This window comes from Patagioenas fasciata, chromosome Z, assembly GCF_037038585.1.
Source record: "Patagioenas fasciata isolate bPatFas1 chromosome Z, bPatFas1.hap1, whole genome shotgun sequence".
NCBI classification, from domain to species: Eukaryota; Metazoa; Chordata; class Aves; order Columbiformes; family Columbidae; genus Patagioenas; species Patagioenas fasciata.
The window spans coordinates 43,196,411-43,213,541 of record NC_092560.1 but is presented as its reverse complement, the minus strand read 5'-3'; the positions used below and the strand labels follow the sequence as shown (position 1 = coordinate 43,213,541).

General features: G+C 41.7%; 1 protein-coding gene across 3 annotated transcripts in view; it reads right to left on the bottom strand.

The window, feature by feature from the left end:
• The window catches only part of CHD1 (chromodomain helicase DNA binding protein 1), a 58,884-nt gene extending 45,028 nt beyond the window's left edge, over positions 1 to 13,856 (bottom strand). For all 3 annotated transcript variants that reach the window (XM_065861139.2, XM_065861140.2, XM_071802700.1), the window contains exons 1-2: positions 13,728 to 13,856; positions 11,599 to 11,795 (exon numbers count right to left, since the gene is read on the bottom strand). In XM_065861139.2, coding sequence (XP_065717211.1) covers positions 11,599 to 11,651 — 53 coding nt within the window. In that variant the 5' untranslated portion in view covers positions 11,652 to 11,795; positions 13,728 to 13,856. The remainder of the gene's footprint in view (positions 1 to 11,598; positions 11,796 to 13,727) is intronic.
• Positions 13,857 to 17,131: the final 3,275 nt, after the last annotated feature.

Genomic DNA, 17,131 nt, shown 5'->3' with positions numbered 1-17,131 from the left:
ACACTTCTCCTGTACAATCTGTTTGACACATTGCAAGGTAAAAAGCCATGACCAACAAGTGGGACCAAAAAAACTGGCATTATCAAGACTATTTGAAATATGTGTTTACATCCCCTACTGTTAAAAGTTAACCTTGCCCTAAGTGTATATTGTGCCTTGAGACACTAGCTAACAATAATATTAAGCCATCACAATCAGCAAGACCTTTTATAAATAACCATCCAGATCACGAACAACAAACCTTTTTTTCCCAGCGGTGTTTCAAGGCATGTGATACTCAACGCTGTACTTTACAAAATTGCACTAAACTTAATGAAACATGTTTAGAAGCCTCTTTTGAGGTTCTTGTATCTAAGAGAAAGGGAAAAACATATCACATGCATTTCTTTGTCAGTAAACATTGTTGAAAGGTGCATAGAAAATGTTGGTAAAAGTCTGAATAACTATTAGAACAAACCATGCACTGTATGAGGTTTGCTCCACAGTTGCATGAAAGTATAGATGCTTCTAACATGACCCAACTTACAGTATTGCTAGATTCTGTTTCAATGATTAAATACACGAAGAGCAGAATTCTAGTAAGGGTGACAGAGATCACACTACACATGAAATTAATCCACTACGTCACCCACAGGCAAGCTCCTGTAGTGAACAATGTGAAGCAAGAAGTGTACAAAGTGTGAAAGCATGTCATTGATATAGCTGATTTTATAGAAACAAGACTGTTAAACAGTAAAATTTTTACAATGCTTTGTGATGAGATGGGGAGTGACCATCAAAACCTTTCGTACAAAGAAAGGTTCACTGCTTTAAACCATTTCTGACCTTGAAGATTAGTTTTTGGTGGGGTCTGGGGTTTTTGCTTCTTTGTTTTAAAACAAGAGACAAGTGTTGCAAATTTCCTGACCTTTTCTGTGAAAACATGTGGTCACCAGTAGGACACTACCTAGCAGACAGTTTCTAAAAAGTAAATACACTTAGTATATACCTTCCAAGTGAAGTGACATTATAAAAATGAGAAAGCAACTGCTTTTCAAAAGAAACTGATGCTATGGAGAGAGCATTTTGAAAACAGATGTTTGGAAAGGTTTCCATAATTATGCAATTTTATTGGCAATACCAATGCATGTAACCTATAAAACTGTCATATCTATACACTTAAGAAGCTGGGAGACAGAAATTTCTAAGCTGTTTAAAAATCTCTCAAAAAGTTTCAGTAGGTTTCAAACACATTTGTTAAAAAAATCAAACTGCAACACCTTCTCATTAATTTGCAAGAACAGACTGACACTAAGGCAGTTAGAAATTTACTAGCCAGATTTTAAGAAAAAACTTTGCATTAATCAGTTGATAGGATTGAAAAAATTACTATAATGATTTAGTAAGAGCAGTTAAGGATGCACTTCTTTCATTTGGAACAATGTATCTTTCTGAGGTATCTTTTTCAGCTATGTCAGCCACTAAAACCAAGTACCAAACCAAACTGAACTTAGAACCATACCTTCAAACTACTGTAGCACTGTTAAATCAAATTTTAATAAATAAGAAGATTCATCATTATTTTTTCAGTGAGTACAAAAGTAGGTTTTTTGCTATTAACAAAGTAAAATATTTTCAAATATTATTTAGAATAGAATCATAGAATCGTTTCAGTTGGAAGAGACCCTCAGGATCACAGAGTTCAATCATAACCTAACCTAACTCTAGCACTAAACCTGAGAACCTCATCTAAACACCATTTAAACATCTCCAGGGATGGTGACTCAACCACTTCCCTGGGCAGTCTGTTCCAATGCCTGACAACCCTTTCCATGAAGAATTTTTTCCTAATATCCAAGCTAAACCTTCCCTGAGGGAACTTGAGTTCATTTTCTCTTGTCCTGTCACTTGCTGCTTGGGGGAAGAGACTAATACCCTCCATGCTACAACCTCCTTTCAGGTAGTTGTAGATTAGCTGAAGATCTTTATGCTATAAGATCTTTATCTTATAATTTTAAAATTTCTATTTCATTTTTATGTCTAATAATGGAGGTGTTAGTACACAGTACATGTATGTAATTTATAAATGAACTATACATACATTGGAGGTGCATGTTCAAATATTTTTTTACTGATAAGAGTTCACCAACAAAAATACTGGAGACCACATAACAGAGAGAAGCCTTCCTTTCTCCCTATCCCAGACACATTAAGCAGGCCTTGCCTATTAAAACTGAACATAAATCTGTAATCCCTTTGACAGGATTACCTAAGACTCTCTTCCACATAAGTGGTATTTCAGATTAAATCCTTTTACTCTAGCTGCTAGCACTAGGAGTACGCACATATTTACACACACATGTATTCAAGAAGAAAATTTACATCTGTCATCTCCTCACAGCAAAGCGGAACCTCGGGAACAAGTAACTTTAAAGTTTCCCTTTAACTGCTCCCTTTGCTTACAGTTTCAGCAGTTTTCACACACTTTGTACAAGAGTACAAGCAGTAGCGTGAGCACTCTGAAAACATTCTCACTCCTCGTCAATAAATTCACATGTTGCTAAGGGCTCTACAAGAATAATTTTTCCTGACATAATCCCCAATCCCCTCTGTGGTGTCAGTACCATCACTTAGAGACAACAGCCTCTGCTTTTCAAAACAGCCTGTTTTAATAAACATTCTAAAGGTCTGATGAAGGAATGGAACAAGCAGGAGTGAACAGGCGGTATTTCTTAAGACCGCTGTCCTGAAACTGAAGTACAAAACAGTGCATATCAATACAGAATTTAACGAAAACTAAGCAGATTTCAAATGGAAAAGGGTTTTTTTTGATATTTTTCAATTTTAGTACACACACATTCCACAGTGTATGACGATATACTGCAAATATTTTATTGAAGTGCTTAAACTGCTACATGGTGTAACTCCTCCCATTTCCCACAAAGCTGACATGACTAAGAAAAAGGGAAATAGCATACAGAACAACTACTACACTGCAGTGCCTACCAGCATCACTGGAAACTTAGAAAGCTTGTTTGTCAGAGTTTTAAAAAAACATAACTGTTCGAGTTTTTGAAATTCATATGAAAATTCATACATGATATAGAGGTTTCATATAGATTTCTAATAGCTCAGATGGCATTTTCTTGATCTGCTGAAATGGATACCCTAACAGCCAGCTATAACAAGGCAAAAGTAATCATTATCAGCTTGAAAGACGTCTACAATCTTTTCAGAGCTTGAATACAAGTAATCTCTTCTTTTAACAAGTTTTATTAGCAGAAGTCCAGAAACGGTTTAATCTTCTTTGAGGCGCAAAAAGAAAGGCAATATAATCTAAGAAGGAAATATGCATATTTGCTACACAAAAATCAACGGAAACTACCATTGTAAGCCAAATAATAAGTAAAAGCATTTCACGCTGTACTAAAATTTGACTTTCAAAATAATTGCTGCATTAAAGACAAAAAAAGCCCTGTCTGACAGCAAGACAGTTTACTTGCATTAGAGAAACAGAACCTCAGTTATATAATAAAGATGGTATACCATAAGTTCAGGGAGATAACAGCTGTGAAGGTAGATACAACACCCTTGGTCACTTACTTTTCCACCTTTCCCTATGGAGTTTCTTAATTTTCCCTGCATTTTTTAAGGTGTAGTCTATAAGCAATTCCTTCTCTAGCTAGAGCTTTAAGTATTATCTGATATAGTCTAGCTAGGGTCCATAATTTGAATAACTCTTCCTGCAACATGTAATGCCGATTAGTGCAAAGTCGCATCACTGACCTCCACAAAAATAATCACTTGAACTGGCACTCCTAAGTACTGAGATTCTGGTATCACATCTCTAGGGCTAAGATGCATGGAACATTAAATATCTCCTCAAAAAATGACTGTAATACTGTCAAAATTACCTTTCACCTGTTGTCTAATGTTGTTACATAAATATTATCTCAGGAATAGCAATTCTGGTCCTCTGCTCCTTCGAGTTCCCCTTACAGAGAAGGAGAGGCAAAGTGCATTATTTCTTGCCATTTCTCTTCCTGTACAGGCCACGGTCTTTGCCTTTGCTTAAGATGCTTTTACTGGAAACAGTTAAGCAAAAGCCAAAAGTGGATGCTTTTACCCACCATGCTGTGGACACCTGAGGTAGAGTAAGAGATGGTTTGGGTACAGCTTAACCAGCCTTTTGCCTGTGCTTCCGTATTCTCATTTCTACTTCTTCCCAAAAAAGCTTGATTAAAACTGCAAAGTAAGAGAAAAATCTCTACTATTTTTAGGCAGCTATCATAAATTAAGACTACGCTGTCTTTCCCTCACCCTTTCTGAACATAGTCAAGACAAGTCTCTCTACAGGACAAGTCTCTCCACAGGACAATTCAGCCTACTTTCTTTGTTCAACAACTCTGGTTATCTCTGCATACCTTAAACACAATCTAAGAAACAGTCAGCATACAAGACTTCATGCTCGGTTAACTGTTCACTTGTGTTTGACAATTTAGCCTATGTCACCGTGTCACATTCTGTATTCCCTTTGCCCTGGTCCTGTACTGCTGACCGCTTCTAACCAACTCTATTTTGCAGTCTAACTTCCTTTTTTTCCTGTCTTCATCACTGACTAATGGGCTTCCAACAAACCAAATTCCAACAGAAATTACAAACACTATCAAGACTAGAATAGCAAGTGTAGATGGAAAGAGGGGTTAGGCTACAGAATAGAGATGTTGTCAATATAATGTATGCTGAAGTACAGTATTTGCTAACATTAACTGTTAAAGACCATCTGTGCTTTCAGGCGCTTCATTACTCAAAACACAATCCTTGCTTTTATTAAGTCCCTCTTCTAAGAATGTGTCACATAAGCCTTCTTCCCCAGGCAAATAATATATTTTTTTTAAATAAATAAATAGGTAAAATGAAAATGGTATTATGTGTTTAAAGGTGTTCATAAATCAGCAACCTCACACTACATTCACTGCACTTTGTTCAACTGGAAAAGATGAACAAACAAAAACCCACCCAAACCCAAAAACAAACAAACATACCCCCAAAAAACCACCACCACCACCAAAACCCAAAGAAAACAAAAAACCCAGCAACTAAAAAACCAAGCCAAAACGAAACACAGACAGCAATACACAAGACTGTACACAACTGTGGAGGATCATAAGGCTAAGGAAATAGAAACAAATATGACAGATAAAGCACTAATGATGATTTCTTCAGTACTGTTGTACTGAGACACTTTTCTCTACCACGCAAACAAACCACAGCAATGATGACAAAGTTAGCTGTCAATAATGACTCGAAGAAGCAGGCATGCAACAGTATATACTAAGAACAAGTGGCATGCTCGCAGGATGGGATTTCTACCTAAAAAAGTATAGTTTCGTGCACGTCAACAAACTGAGGTGTAAAGTCTATAAGAAGCACCTTCCAGAATATGTAGTAAGGAAACCTTTCTCACTCCTAGCCCTCAAGTCAAGCAGTTGTATTTGTATGGTAGCACTTGTCAAATATTACTTGATGTGGAAGCTCAACACACTGAAATAATTTCTCTGCTCTTCCTTAAAATCACTGTCTCCTGATGCTCCCTCCATACTCAATACGAATTTATGGCTGCATGTAGTACTTATTTACTACTTTGCAAGAAAAGCCATGCAGCTTAATGACAGCACCAAAGGAGAATATTTCACATTTGTTTATACCTGTGGTTTGTTTGTTTTCAATAAATACAATGAAACCGAAGAATGCTTTGGAGAGATGACAGGCTTAAACAGACAGATCACTGAAACAAATTAAAAGCAAGTAGCCTGTCAGAAAGTCATTAGCTCCTTTCAAACATCTTAAGTTTAGCTTTACTAACTTAACCCTTAAAATAAGGTGCCCCTGAGGATCACAAAAGGAGGAACCAAGTCTGCTAATTTACATAAGGTACTAGGAAGAGAAATTCTAAGATGGAAAGCTACACAAGTCACATTATAAAAGAACTGATTGAGAACTTAGACTCCTGTGTGAGGCGTAGGTTAACAATGGATCCAAGATAGATGATTCCAAGTGCATTCATTAGGTTAAGCTACCTTAAGAATCTTCTGTTTTAACAGCAGCAGGGAAGAGAATGCTAATTTGAGCAAAATAAAGTTCAACACACTAAAAAAAAAAAAAAATGTGCGGGGTCTTCGAAAAGCATCTGACAGTGGACTTGTTATTGTTCTGTTTGTTCTGTTTTTAAAATTAACCAGAAGTTGAAGGAAGGCAAGCATTTAAATATTAAGAGCCCATTCAAAATATGCAGAAGTAACAGACACTAAATGGCAAACTTAAAATTGCAAGTCTAAAAGCAAGATTGTTTAGGTAAATGCTATGTGTTTTTTAGTTTTATTTTTAAAGAAATCTTAACAATTTAATTTGATTTAAATGCATGCAGAAGATTTATCTTATTTATCACCACCACTGAAAAGCAGAGGGAACAAAGAATATAAAGTCAGGCTATAAAGTCTATTTCCTCAGCCATTACAAAGCATGAACTCCACTGAATTTTCCTGATATGGCACAAGAACTGAAAGAGACACATTTCCAGGCCTGCAGATGATAATCTGTTGCCACTACTATAAATTTCCCCCAAAGCAGAGGTATCAAAACTATACTGATCACCTACCAACCTTCATGACCCTATGAACCACATTGCAAGTCTTTATTTGAGAGCCAGAAGTCACGCATATTCAGAGAGCAAAGAAATTCCAGAAATCCTTCATAGGCAGAAGATATCAGTGGTTCCCAGGGGTCTACTACTCCGTTGTGCAATCTGACCATCCTTCAACACGCAGCCAGTTCCAGGAGCAACACAAGGATATCTTTACCAGAAGCTCCTTGTAGATAACCAGCAGAAAAGTACTAAAAGGAATTTAATTTAAAAAATAAAATTTAAAAAAAGAAAATAAACCCAAAAAACCCTCACAACACTTGGGAGGTCTGGTGTATACACTGCCTATATCACAAAACTTCACTTTGTTTTGAGGAATGTGAAAAGCTCACATCAGCTAAAATTTCGAAGATCTCAGAATGGTAGAACTGCATCTAAAATATGCGGAACAGGTATTTAGCAGCCGGTTAGGTTGGACAAAGACTGGGACCTGGATAAACTCAGAAGAAGTCCAAAAGCCAAACCAGACATCATATGCACAATAAGAAACCGCATAGCAACAATAAACTGCATAATAAACTTATAATTTCTTATTTAGTTGGAAAAGTTTCTAGACAAAAAACATCACTTGGGTTTTGATACATCTTCTATCTGAATTCTTCCCCAAAAGAAGTTAAAAGAAGCTTTTAAGTTGGATCTGGACACCTCATGCTTTAGTATGCTTAATTCTGCGAGAGATCATTCCTGATAAAATAGCAACTCCCTAACCAAACAGAAGATTACGGCTAACAGAAGTGAAGAGCTTGCTTTATCCACTAGCTGTTCACAGTAAGTTCTACCAACAGTTTCCTTTACCATTCACTGACTTCTGTTGATCTGAGAGTTCCTGTGCACTAACATGTAAGTATCTATCTCTACATGTATAGTTCTATGTATATACTCTCTCGACATACACATACATTCTTATTATATATTGAACTTCTACCAGAAAGAAGTCAGCACATGGAGACAAGTCTGCAAATATGCTTGAGGAATGTCTGTTTTAACTCTCACATTTCTTGAAAGCAAGAACCGTAGCTTTCAATTCATCTTTTTTAGCTCCTACAGAAGATATGCATTTATATAGTAAATTGAAATCTACTGACAAAAGTCTTGACTATCTTCAATTGACAAAGCAAATTAAACCCACTGAAATTACCACCTTCTATTAAAATCAGCTTTCAGGTGTGTGATTAATGACAAAAGTCTCTGGTGTAAGCAGCTGCTTTCTGCTTCCTGCAAAAATAAGGTTACAATACTTTCTAGCCAGCTACCTTCCAGTTAAGCTGCACTGAGCACATCCCTTTTTACCTACGGAGAACGAAGGTTTGCTTAAGTTCTCTGTACTTTGTTCTGCAGGAAATACATTAAGAGCAAAAAGACAGGAAATCAGCTTGTTACTCAATTTGCACCAACGTTTTACTTCTGCAGTCCCTATTCTACCTGGAGTTTGTCTTGCAGTTCTGGTATAATCGCAATTCCTTGCTGATTAAGCTTTCTTATTGCTATCTAACTCTAATGTATTTACTCAAGTTTGCAACAGGATGCTTTCAAAAACTCTACACAGAGATGGTTTGCTTGACTTAAGAGTCAGCTTCTCAGAGTATTGCTATAAAGCTTTTGTGTCTATACTCGCTGTCCAGATGAACAATATCTGTGACGTTTTACCTTGAGCTACCTAAAAATATTCCTGAGTAGTGATTTCAAGTAAGCAAGAAAGTGGAGAGTAGATTCCACTGTAATTATTCCTCAGAAATCAGATCATCAAGCAATGAGATTAGATAATACTATTTATGCTAGTCTACAACTTCCATCATGCTCAGTTCTAGTACTGAACGACATCTTCAGGGGTTGCTGAAATAAGCAAGGGAAGTCCAAACAGTGCAGCCAGTTTTTCAGCCACAAAAACACAAGAGATGCACTTTTCCACTTGTAGCAAAATAGAAGTTCAGGCTCAACACCGGCAAAAAGGGAAAGGCTCATCTATTAAACAGATGAACAGATGCAATGCTGGAAAGAAGTGCAGGAGCATGGCAAACTGGACATTCCGTTCACACACTTCAGAAAATAGTCCAACTTCACAGCCAGTCACAGGGAATAAAGGACAGCTACAATTCCTTACTATTATACTGATTAGAAAAAAAATAGAAGGTTTGTGATCAGTACTTTCTCCAGTCCTCCTCCTGCTGAAACACTGCTGGCTTTCCACAACTTCTGCAAGCCACAGTGTTTCCATAAAACAATACAATGCAATATCCACAAGGACAGAAGTGATGATGGCAGCTCCCCTACATCAAGCTATATTTAATTGTTATCAAGCTTGTCACTCCAGAATGACAGCCACGGAAGTTTACACTAGACATCAAAGGGAAGTGAATGGCTTTACTGTACTTGTAAAGCATCACATTTGCAAAGAGACACAAAGTTTCAAAGATTTCTTTTAGTCATCATCAATGCTGCTGTTCAGATTATCACTGGGTTGGCCTTCATCTCTTCTTCTTTTCTATGAATTCTTCAGAGTTTGATCTTTTTTACAATTTATTCCCAGCAGCAATTCTCAATTACTTTCTTCACTTGTTCCCCTTCCCTCCCTAGCATTCTGAATGCAATGGGACCACTAGAAGCTTCTTAAACGTATTTTCTTACTGATGTCTACTTCCATTCTGTAGAATTCACATTTCCAGACTTGAAGGCTAAACAAAGCAACACTTCCCAAGCTACAGTTAGCTATCTGTGTGCAGCACTAGCTCACTAAGGTAATTCTTCAAATAAAAACTATCTAGAAACTTACAAAGACAATGGAAAAAAAGACTAAACAACAGGGATAAATCATATAAAGATATTTTGTGTCACACTCCTTTTGCAATAATTATTTTAATAATGGAACTAGGCTAGACGAAGAAGGTACCATCACTCAAAATGGAAAACTTTCACCTTTTATTTATAAAAAAGAGTTTCCTGATAATACACGGCAAACATGAAAATAAGCTTTTCAAGACCTCCCTGTGAATTACACTATGTACTTAATGGCCAATACAAGCCTAGGAAAAAATATTTTTAGCTTTTTAAAGCTTTTTAAAGCTTTAAGATGTGTCCAGCAGAACATTTAAGATGAAGTCCAAAGTCCTGCTTCATAGGCAAGTATCAAGTTTTGGGTACTATGCATCTTCCTCATACTCACTTTTAATGAAGTTCATGGGAACTTCATGGTGTTTAGCTTGTTTAGTCTTAGGACTTGCTATAGGTGTTAAGTAACTTTGATATACTGGTATTTATGGGCACTCACAGTTCAAAACAAAGTAGGTTTCCCATATACCTTTAGCAAGGTGGCTGATTTCAAGTAGTAAGAAAATTCACATACAAAATCAACAGTCAGTACCTCTGGTAAGTTTGTATTTTTTGGAGGTCTTACATTTCAGAAGGCTAGCCTTGTTCACATAATATTATTTGTTCATGTTTCTTATCTGACAACACTTTTTCCTTTTTAAGTAACCAGGAATATTTCACCCCCCACTAGGAGAAACTCTGAATTTGTTTGCTAACTGAAACAGTATCAACTTCAAGAAAGCAGAAATCTTCAGAAATAATTATGTATCAGACCTTACAAATTCCTCCTAGTGTTGAACGATTACTGTATTTCTAGGACATTTCCCTGTATAACAGGAAGCTTGACATAAAGTTAAAAGTTTATTTAGTTTTTCTGTTCATAGATTTCCATGTGATTTGCACCTAAAGTTGCCTAATCAATTATCTCTTCCCCTTCTTCCCACTCCATCATGCACTTTGCTACATGCAAGCAAAATGGCCAGCATGTTCTAACTGATTAGCTGGCAATTATGTTCTTCTTGCATTTCTTCCCTTGAGGCAATAATTTAGATCTCTTTCTATTCAACTGGAATTTTCCATAAAGTCCACTGAAAACAGTTTTCTTTATGTCCCTCTGATTGACAGAATCAGCTAACTGGTTCAACAGGCTGTGATCAGAAAGAGAAGCAAGAAGACAGATGAGAAGAATTACGGCACAGTCACAACCAACCTCCTGGGAGTATAAAACCACCTTTTATTTGCAAGTTTACTTTGACTTATTCACCCTTCAGCATTCATCATATTTCCAGTTTTAGAAATCTAAACTTTCTAGCACAGGAATGACTGTTTGAACTTAGCACTGCTCCACAAAGAGAGCTTAAATCCACCCCTACAAACTGGCTCACATCCTGCATGGATGCAGGGAAGTTCTAATCAGGCTCTTCCAAACATGTGAACACTCTCCATATGCTACGTTGAAGAGTAGCATTCAACATTAGAGGACTTACACTTTTTTTTTAAATTACAAAAAACCCCCACAAAGCCAACAACAAAAAACCCCAAACCATACAACACCAACCAAGAAAAACAACAACAAAACATGCTGGAAGCTGTACATTCACTTCAGAAAACCAAGTTAGCACTTTTACTGATACTGCTCTGATAACTCTAAAAAAGAAATAATCGTGAAGTACTCTACCTCAAAAACGAAAATGAACAGCCCATTGCTCTACCTTTAAAGACAGTCTAGTTAAGGGTTTTATACAACACATACAACTTTATAGACAGTAGCTTTATTTCAGCATTCTAATACAATGTATCAGCTTTTCACACTTCAGAGATTTTTTTTTTCTCAAAAGAATAGTACTGTTCTATCAGATGCTAACACAGTTTTAATGCTATTTAAGGTTTATTAAGTAAGGCGTATACAAGATTATTACAATTCTTAGCTGAAGTGATGTGAATGTAACGAGCAGATGAGGCACCTGTAAGAAAATACATCCAGTCCTCCTAACTATGGTATGCTACCTAACCAAGAAGCTTTGGCACCAAGTTCAAATATAAACCAGCTTTACTAAACAAAATACAGGAGAATACACAGCCAAGAATAACTAAAATGAGGAAGTGCTTACCTTGACTCTCCACTACTGTTCCTTATGCTTTCTTCATCACTGTGCCCATTCATTGTAAATATTAAGAAGTTTAAAATATAAGTCCACTCAGGTTACAATGTGGATATCAAGAATCCCCTTCTTGGTACTTTATGTTTTCCAGGTGATGTGTTTGCTCTACTGTTCTCTGGAAGTATGCAAGATTTATCCCAAAATACCTAAAATAGTAAAGGAAAATGTTAACACAATTTGAAAGTATGTTTTCAACTAAAAAGATACCAAAAATAACTTGGTCTTTTCACTAACAGTGAAAGAAGACATCACATTTGACATCACGCTTTTAACTGAAAAAAACGCTTTTTATGTATTATCTGTTCACGGTTGACCATTTTAGCACCATGTTTTTGTAACCCTCCCCCCCAAATTAAAATCTCTCTGGATGTCTATGAAAAATAGAAAAAAAAATTATCAAGAGAAGTACACATCTTATTAGTTACACTTTAAAAAAAATGAAGAACTAAATGTAATACACAAAATGTATGAAAGGAAAGACCTGTCTAGCTTTCTGTTTGACTGTAGCTGAGTTCCGGCACACAGGTCACTACACTCCTTTATGCAACTTTTCATGGATAGTGTTATAAAGATGTCAATTTCTGCTGAACTACTAGCTACAGAATATGAAGTGTTAGGAAAATACATTCTCTTCAGCATTGCAGGGTGAGAAGAACAGTTTACTGCATGTCTGCATCCTTGTGGCTTAACTTTTGACATAGTACTGTCTTCAGGAAAAGTAGATCTAAATTTTAAAGAAAAACTGCCTACCTGAACACATAGGCAAAACCCATAGATATTAATGTTCTGCTAAGATTTGCTTAGTAAAAAGTACTTCATGCACAAAACATACTGGAAGCATTTCTAGATATGTATATGATGTTTACATGCACTTGTAGGTGGAGGTAGGAAGAGAAAGACTATTCCGTTTAAAACAATTGTCTCAACTAAACCAAACAAGCAAGATCCCACAGATGGAATGATCCTTATTTCACATACAAGAGTATCTTAACTCACATCACTGCAGTATCCGGTGCAACTACAGAAAGTCTGGGCTGGCAGTAAATGGACTGCAAGTATAAACTCAATGATAAAGTGCAGCCCCTCTCACAATTTAGTGGTATGAAAGTGTTTAGGGGCTCGCCTTATGACTGCCTGCCCCGAGGTGCCCTCCTCCAATATGCAACCGCCCGAAGCATGGCTCATCGGGAGGGCGGGGGAGCCTCGCTCCGGGGTGAGAAATGCAGTCAGACGCTCGGGCCACTCCGGCCAGCAAACAAAGGCGGAGAGGGAGGAGAAAGTGATAGAAAGGAGGCCTGCAACCCCGAGGGGCCGCGAAGCGCGATCGGGGACCACGCGACGGCGAAGAAGCGCCGGGCGGCTCCCGGCGGCCCGGCCGCAAGCCCACGCTCTGCGCCGCCCGGCAGCAGGTTCCCCGCCGCCTGCCCTCCCGTGCGTACAAACATCCCCTTGTTCCAGGGCCCACTATCCTCTGAAGCCCGCGAAACACCTCCAGCAGCGGTGAAACTTGCTCCCAAGCACCCGTTTCCGGCTCTGCGGCGATCCCAGCCCCGGCCGTCCGCACTGCGCTCCCGCGGCCTCCCACGGCTACTCTCCCTCTGCCCGCCCTCACAGTGCTCCCGTGGGAATCGGGGCCAGCGTTGCCTCCCGCTCTCGGAGTGGGCCCACCACTGGCGGGGCGGCCTGCACACGTGCCGCTCCCGGCCAAGGCTCCCTCGCATGTCCCCAAGGCCGCAGCTGTCCTCCCTTGCTCGCTTCCCCCGGCGCCCCCCATGGCCACAGCACAGCCACAGCCGTTCTCCCCTCTCCTGGGCGGCTCGACACTGGCTCCCCCCGCAGGAGCCAGCGAGAGCGGGTCGACTCCAGCTGCCCGCCTTGGCCTTCGCAGCTCCCTCCTTCCGCGGAAAACAGCGAGCAGGCCTAAGAACCCAGGCCCGCCCTGGGCATCCATTCCCACCTGGCTGACAGGGGCCCGGGGCCCCATCTCCTCAGCACCGGCCGCCCCCCATTCCATCTTCGGAAGGCACACAACTCCTGGCCGGCGAAAGGGAGAGAGGCCACTGCAGGCCTCTGCTTACCTGTGTGCGCCCGGTCCGGCCTTCCCACAGGGCCGCCCGGCCCGAGGCTGCGCTACGCCCCACGGGGAGGTTCGTGTCGCAGCCCAGGGTCGGGGGCTGCAAGCGCGGCAGGGCCTAGGCCGCCGCTCCTCTCGCTGGCCGCCGGCTCCTCGCAGCCCCGCGCGGCCGGCTTACTCGCCGGATCGAACAATAGGGCCCCGAACCAGGGAGGGAGAACCAGAGTGGGCGCTGCGCCGCTCTGCTCCGCCACCGCTTCCTAAGTCCTCCCGACCGCCGCCATCATGCTGCCGCTCCGCCGAACCTCCCCCTCCCTCGGTCGGATGGAAACCCCGGGCGTGATGTCAGTCCTGCGCCCTGGGACCGACCGGCAGGAGGAGGAGGAGCCATGGCCGGAGGCGACGGACAGCGCCGCCGGGCCGCTTGGAGGAGGGCGGCGAAGGCAGGATGGGCCGCTCACCGCGCCGGGGGCCGGCGGGGCTGGCGACAGCGCCCGCCCTAACTGGCCTGCCGCAGGGAAGGGGCGCGGGGGCCTTTGCAGCTCCCAGCCCTGTGTGCAGGCGCCGGGCGCGGCCGGCTCGGAGAGGCGCCGCAATCAGAGCAGTGCGACCGCAAGCCCGGCACGGGTCGCCCATTAACGTTCTACGAAGGAACTTTTTGTGTTTGCTCTGAAGTTTTCGGTGTAGAATCGCAGCCCGGCGACAAACAGGGCCGCATTTCTTAGTCTAACTACGTAGTTACGAGTGGTACCGGTGCGTATCTATGAAGGCTCCGTGCGCTACTCCTGGGACTCACTTGTCTCCCCTATTACTGGGGACTGGACTTCTTCCATTCCAGAACCTACCACTTTTCGAAATGATTACTGTGAGCCGTTTGCTTATTGTGCCTCACGTTCATGATTGAACAAATAAAACTATACCCCCCAAGAAAAAGGTCATGTAAGTTGTGTGTCCAAGTGTTTCCAGAGTGGCAAAGTAGTGGCAGTGTAATGCAAGAGTATGCTGTAAAAATCTCTATGTCACAGCCAAACCCAGCATTGGAAAGAGGAAGCAGCCTACCTGCCTCCTCCCATTTGGGGGCACATGTACATGGTTATGCTTTGTCACTAGAAAAGAGGATTGTGGGATCATTGCTGACTGACATCTGGCACCAGATGTTTGGACATTTAATTGTTTAGCACCCTGCAAGAGTGAAAGAGGTCAAGATCAGCATCAAAACTCAGTTTGCTTGTCAGCAACAGGAAGCTTGAAGGAAGGGAGTCACTGTGTGGTATACTAGAGGAAGGTGGTTACAACAGCTGTCAAATGAATTCAAGCTTGAAGAGTTGTGTTGGCTAAGAGCCAACATCTGAGCCAGTCAGTCAGCTGGAGACCTCTCAGCCTATAGCTTACCTTATGGTTGCATTTCCAGGGTGAGCAGAACTTGTTACCTCTATGCTTAGTGGCAGCTTTGCAGCCAATGAACCTACCATCCTTCAGCTGGGCTGCTGGGGTTTCCTGGAGCTGTACCTTCAGCCCACCAGGCAGGTTGTGAGATTGACTGCCATGCACAGTGACTTGCTGTTTGAGGAGCAGTAGAGGCAAGAGGAAGTGTATACACAGGTCTCAAGCATCGTGTAGGGAAGTACCACAAAATCTCAGTGGCTGATGGCAGAGAGTATTTTTTTCTCCCTAGAGTTAAAAAAACGCACCTGGAGGGCTCAGACAAGAAAATAGCTTCAAAGCTTTCAAGGAGGCCATATTACACTATGTTACTAATTGAAGCCCAAGTCAGCTTAAGGGAGAGTATTTTCTTGTGATGGATGAAAGTGCTGCAAGATCAATGGGCTGAAGTTCAAATTCAAGAGTGTCAAAATGAAAGTAACTTTTAAATTAAAGTGATTAATAACAAAACACTTTAACAAATATATCTTACACCCTAATGGAAGAATTTTTATTACTGTTAGGGATTTATTAATATGAAGGAAAGAAATAGTAGACAGCCACTGCCTTGTTCAACTAGAAAGGACAGGCCTTATGCAGAAATGATGGACTAAAGCAGTTTCCTGCAGCAAGCAGGAGGTAAGACCAAATTGATAAGAATCCCCTCCCCTCCCCTCCCCTCTCCTCCCCTCCCCTCCCCTCCCCTCCCCTCCCCTCCCCTCCCCTCCCCTCCCCTCCCCTCCCCTCCCCTCCCCTCCTCTCTCCTCCCCTCCCCTCCTCTCTCCTCCCCTCCCCTCCCCTCCCCTCCCCTCCCCTCCCCTCCCCTCCCCTCCCCTCCCCTCCCCTCCCCTCCCCTCCCCTCCCCTCCCCTCTCCTCTCCTCTCCTCTCCTCTCCTCTCCTCTCCTCTCCTCTCCTCTCCTCTCCTCTCCTCTCCTCTCCTCTCCTCTCCTCTCCTCTCCTCTCCTCTCCTCTCCCTCTCCCTCTCCTCTCCCTCTCCTCTCCTCTCCTCTCCTCTCCTCTCCTCTCCTCTCCTCTCCTCTCCTCTCCTCTCCTCTCCTCTCCTCTCCTCTCCTCTCCTCTCCTCTCCTCTCCTCTCCTCTCCTCTCCTCTCCTCTCCTCTCCTCTCCTCTCCTCTCCTCTCCTCTCCTCTCCTCTCCTCCTCTCCTCCTAAGTAGGTCGCACTGATCACACAACAGGCGTGAGTGGGGAACCCCAGTCCCTTAGAGGTGATCACAGGGTAGGATTTCAGAATATCTCCAGAAGAGGAGGTGACATGTGCTGAAGAAGTCCCATGGTATAATAAACTATCAGAGAATGAAAAGTGATATACCCTGTTCACTGGTGGGTCCCATTGCATCAGAGGTGGAAAGCTGCCGTGTGGAGTCCCGCACTATGATTTGCGGAAGCCACTGAGGGCAAGGTGAGTTGAGTCAGTTTGCAGAGGTGAAAGCCTTCCAGCTGGCTTTAGACATTGCTGAGTAAGAAAAATGGCCAGTGCTCTGTCTCTATACTGACTCATGGATGGTGGCAAATGTCCTGTGGGGCTGGCTGCAGCAATGGAACCAGAGTAACTGGCAACACAGAGACAAACCCTTCTGGACTGCTGAATTATGGCAAGATATTACTGCCTGGCTAGAGAACCTGCCTGTTAAAGTAGGCCACACAGATGCTCATGTGCCTAAAAGTTGGTCTGCTGATGACCATCCTAATAACCAGCAGGCAGATCAGGCTGCTAAGATTAAAGTGGCTTGGGTATATTTGGACTGGCAACATAAAGGTGAATTATTTATAGGTCAGTGATTCCATGATGCCTCAGATCATCAAGGAAGGGATGGACTTGACCATGGACACTAATGCCCAGGTTATCCTTGAATGTGAAATATGCTGTGATCAAACAAACCAAGTGGTTAAAATCTGTGTGGTATGGGGGTCAATGACAGATTGACTATATTATACTGCCACAAACGCACCTCAGCAAGTGCTAT